The following is a 4,421-nucleotide window of genomic DNA, read 5'->3' as shown; positions in this document are numbered from 1 at the left end:
GGGACGAGCCGCTACCCCCGGGAGGGAGGTGCGGGCGCGGGTCTCCGTGGGGGCGGCATCGTACCCCTGTGCGGGACGGGCCCAAGGAACTGCTGCTTTCGGCTCCCGACCCCCTTTTCCTCAGCGAGGTTAATAAAGAGGACTGTGTGGCAGCGAGTTCAATTCATTTTCAGACCTACCCGGAGCCGTCTGGCCAGTTTCCTGATCGAGAGCGGTCTGTAGGACCCGGCTGGTGTTTTTGCCTCTGTTCCCGTAATGTAATTACATTTGTATGGTCTCCAAGGGAAAAGATGCAAATAAAGTTGTCTGGCACATCTGGTGGAAAACACAAAGCTATTTAAGCCAGAAGCAGCTCACCAGACATAAAAATTCAGAGACAGAAGAGATGGTAGAGAAGAATAAAATATGAGTTATAAGTGGGACTCCATTGAACTGCAAGTAAGAGGATAATCTGCGGCCGAATTACTGCAGAGACAATAGGGCCGGATTCTGGCACTTGGAGGGAAAACCACGGAAGCAGGAGGAGCCCTGCCTGAGGGGCTGTGACACTTGGTCCATTTGTTCCCTGAGGTTACCCAGTCTCACCCCACCTTTAGTTTTACTGTACTGCTCCATCTGCTAGAGCTAATACTTGATATAAGGTGGGGTTTAGCTTTTCTGGAGCAGTTCTGGTGTATGTCAGGATCATCCGTAACAGGATTTCTTTAACATTAGCATCCTGAGTAGAACAAAACAACAAGAGTACTTCGCTGTGTTTTCTTGTCTCAAAAAATGAAGTGACATGGTAAAAAGCATGGCTTCAGGAGTTCATGTGTGCCCTTATTCCTGGTCTCATAGGCCTGGTTCAGCATTTAGGACGTCTCTGGCTATTTTTGAGCCATAAGGTGGTGTTGAAGTTGGGCTGCAGATGCAGAAAGGTGCTGAGTATCCTCTTAATAATATGGGGCTTGGCCATGCTGAACACTTGGCAGGATTGACCCTTCCACAATTTGAGTTGGGTGGGTGAATTAATGGCATGAGGTGGGGGCTGTGGTGCTGGGGTAGAGGAGCCTGGCGTGAGCAGGGGGATGTTTTCCTCAGGACCCCCGCTTGTGCTGTGCCCTTTCCTGGAGGGGTCTCCAGGGGCTCATGGAGGCAGAGCGCTGGGCTGGGGAGGAGCCGCTGAAGCTGGAATCACTGAAATGGAAAGTCTGTGTGCCACAGACCTGCCAGCTCACACATTCTTGGCTGATAAAGCACCGCATTTGTCTCCATAAACTGCTGGAGGAATGATGCCTGTGTAGCTTTTGACAGTGATGAGTTCCTGGTGTGCTGGGGCTCCCTTGCTATGGCACAATGAGCTTTTCTCCTCTCTGAGTTGCTTTAGGCAGGAACCCTTCCTTTTGGTTTGGTTTGCATCCTACCTTGCAAAGTTGGCATGTAGTGGTTTTAGGCTCTGGGACAATGTAAAAATAGCGTTGTTCTTAGTAGCAGTCATGATGGTTTTTTGTCCTGGTGAAGAAGTGTCCAGCTTTCTCAGGTGCCAGACTTGCAGCCAACCAGTTTTTCATGGACAAACCTTATTTGTGCAAACTGGATTTATGTGCATCGTTTGGGATTGCAGTGGAAGGTGAAGATGGAAGGTTTAGATAGCAGTGAGAAAATCTGGATTCAGAGCAAAGTCAACCCCGTGCTGGAAGGACCCTGGTCACTAAGTCACTGATGGACCCTTGACGTGTATTGAGCCTCACCAGAGGTATCCCTAACGCAAATAACTTTCATCCCCAAGCAAGGTCCCAAAAGCCATTGTTATTTCACAAAAGTTGTTAATAACACAGTTTTGCATGTGAACATTTGTACAGAAGCAGTTCAGCAATTTTCTCTAGATGTTGCCTTTGATTCTGCTTTATGTTGGAATATGTGTGCTGGAAGAGTTTTCCTGAAACTGGAATTTCAATAGAGGACGTAGTTCCCCTAAAAATAAAGTTTATGGAATTCCTGGCATATTTTCCATTTAGCAAATTGCATTAATTCATGAAGGTAAATACACTTATCATTTCAACAAAAAAAATACCTTTGATGACTCCTGCAGGCAAAATGAATGGAATGTTATATGTATGGAAAACGCACTTATCTGCAGGAAACAACTATTGCCCTGCGGATAAAATCAGTGATGCTGATTGTTCTGTTGTTTCAGGAGGACAAAAAATGTTTCATATGTGACTCTGAGGATCCCTTCCATGATACTCTCAATCCTGACAGTCATCGCATTGAAAATGTGGTCACCACGTTTGCTCCAAATCGCCTGAAGCTCTGGTGGCAGTCTGAAAATGGTAGGAGGTTTTTCCGGGAGCCATTTCCAGGCTGGGAGCTGCTTTCTCTCCTTTTGTGAAGGGTACCTGCGGGTTTGCTGTTATCTCTGGCCTGGTGTTACTGCTTTGTGAGGGATCATGCTGTTCGAGGAGGGCTGAGTAAAACCCGGCTGCTATTGTGTGCCCTAGAGCAGTTCTTAATCCATAAGGAAGCTCCATCAGACCTCCTGGGAGCCCCAACACTTCGCAAGAATCCTTTCTTAAAGAGCAAAGTTTCTCACACTGGCTCCAGATCTCCCTAATGTTTGGGCAGTGGGACCGGAGCAGCCTTCCAGGAGTAAATATCCCGGGACGGTGCTGCCAAGGAAGCAGCCAGGGCTTCCCCGAGCTGCTGGCCTGGAGGGAGGCTGTGGAAGGAGGAGGTTTGGGCGCAGAGCCGGGGCCCCGCAGACCTCCCGACTCCCCTTGGAGAGCAAAGCCCTGCAATCTGCCTTCCCCCTCCTGAGCTCCCTGAATTCCTGCATCTGTGTGCTAAACAGTAAAATGAACGAGCCAGCTAGTTAAAAAAATAAGAAAGCATGTTAGTTTGGTGGCTTTAGTTTATTTATTTCTTTTTTTTCTGTTCCTCTGCCCTTGTTACTTTCCTGCTCATGCTGCTGCCTTGCCTTCCTACACAAAACAAGGCACTGAGGTTTCTCAAACAGCGTCCTACCCTGAAGCCTTAAAGCCAGCTAGGCAGCATGGGACTTCTGCAAATGCACTGGCAGTGGCTGTCTTACTGTATATTAAAATAAAATGGCAATATTTGTAACATTTCTGCTGCCTGGTAAAGATGAGTTTTCACTAAATCCTTTTTAACCATTTTGAGCAGACTAGTAAGCTGCTTGTCTCCAGCAGCTCTCTTCTAGCATTCCAGATAATTCATGTTTTTTGCAACAGGCTTGGCAGCATTCACACAGAGAAGTTCTTAGCTCATAAGGTCATGAAAATGTCCTTCAACAATAAAAAACAAATGATTCTTTCTGTCCAATCCATGTTTTCTTCTATTCAGGCATGCAGCAGAGGGTCCATTGCTGCACACTCCACATAAAATTACAGCTAGTAGAAAATTTAAGCACTTTGTTTATTATTCTGTTTTCTTACTCTTTCTCTTCTCTGTAAATCTTGCTTTATTTATTTTTTTTAATTTCTAACTACAGTATAATTAGTATCCAGCTGTTTTGAGAGGTCTTTTCACATGACAAAGCAGTATTTGTAACTGTTTTTCTTCCTTTCTGAGTAGAGTCCTTGGCCTGTAGGTAGTTGTACAACAGAGTTTGGATGATCTTTCCTAGCCCTCATGGTTGCAAAGCGTGGCTGTCCTAGTTACTTTAGGAGTATTTCAAAACCAGGTTGTTCAGGAACTGTTCCTGCTTCTGGATGGACAGGAAGAGTCCAGAGTGAGTGAAGAAAGGTGGGAAATGGCTCCTACCAGGCATCAGTGAGACTTGGGGTGTTAGGGCCGCAGAAGCTTGTGGCTCTGGTGCTGCCAGGTGGGCTGCAGTGTGTGAGGACAGCCTGGGGTCACCGTGCTGGTCTGGGCTCAGCATCCCCAGTCATACCAGCCACTGGACACTTCGATGCTAGGATCCAGCCCACAGGAGCCCCAGTCCTTACCTACACCCAGTGATGCTGGCTGTGTTACGCAGTCTGGAGTAATGGCAGTGCAGGCTCATGCTTTGGGTGCAGCGTCTTTGGTGCAGATGATGCTCAGGAATCCCATTTGTGATACACTCGTCAGCAGGTCCTTGGTGTCTCCACACCTTAGTAACACGCTAACCCTCATGTCCCTTTTTGAGGACAGAGCCAAAAGGTAAAGAAAAGAGTCTCTCCACCACTGGAGCGAAGACCTTTGGCAAAAGTTAGGTGTAGAGGCTGATGAAAGTCCTTGCTTGCTGCACTGCTTTTTTCTTTGCCCCTGCAGGTCTGGAAAACGTAACTATCCAACTGAATCTGGAGGCCGAGTTTCATTTCACTCATCTCATTATGACCTTCAAGGTAAGGAAGCCATGGCCTTACCCCAAAACACAAGGAAATATGAGATCTCATAGTCCTGTTTGATATTTGGGATTTGAGCTTTGTCTGAGCTAC

General features: G+C 47.0%; 1 protein-coding gene across 1 annotated transcript in view; it reads left to right on the top strand.

Moving 5' to 3' along the window:
* Nucleotides 1-2,152: 2,152 nt before the first annotated feature.
* Nucleotides 2,153-4,421, top strand: part of LAMB1 (laminin, beta 1) — a 41,639-nt gene continuing 39,370 nt past the window's right edge. The window contains exons 1-2 of the mRNA XM_009996777.1: nt 2,153-2,312; nt 4,255-4,328. Of these exons, the coding sequence (XP_009995079.1) occupies nt 2,153-2,312; nt 4,255-4,328 (234 nt within the window). The remainder of the gene's footprint in view (nt 2,313-4,254; nt 4,329-4,421) is intronic.

This window comes from Chaetura pelagica, unplaced genomic scaffold (genome assembly GCF_000747805.2).
Source record: "Chaetura pelagica isolate M959 unplaced genomic scaffold, ChaPel_1.0 scaffold534, whole genome shotgun sequence".
Taxonomy (NCBI): Eukaryota; Metazoa; Chordata; class Aves; order Apodiformes; family Apodidae; genus Chaetura; species Chaetura pelagica.
The sequence above is the reverse complement of the archived record's forward strand: the minus strand, read 5'-3'. Positions and strand labels throughout refer to the sequence as shown.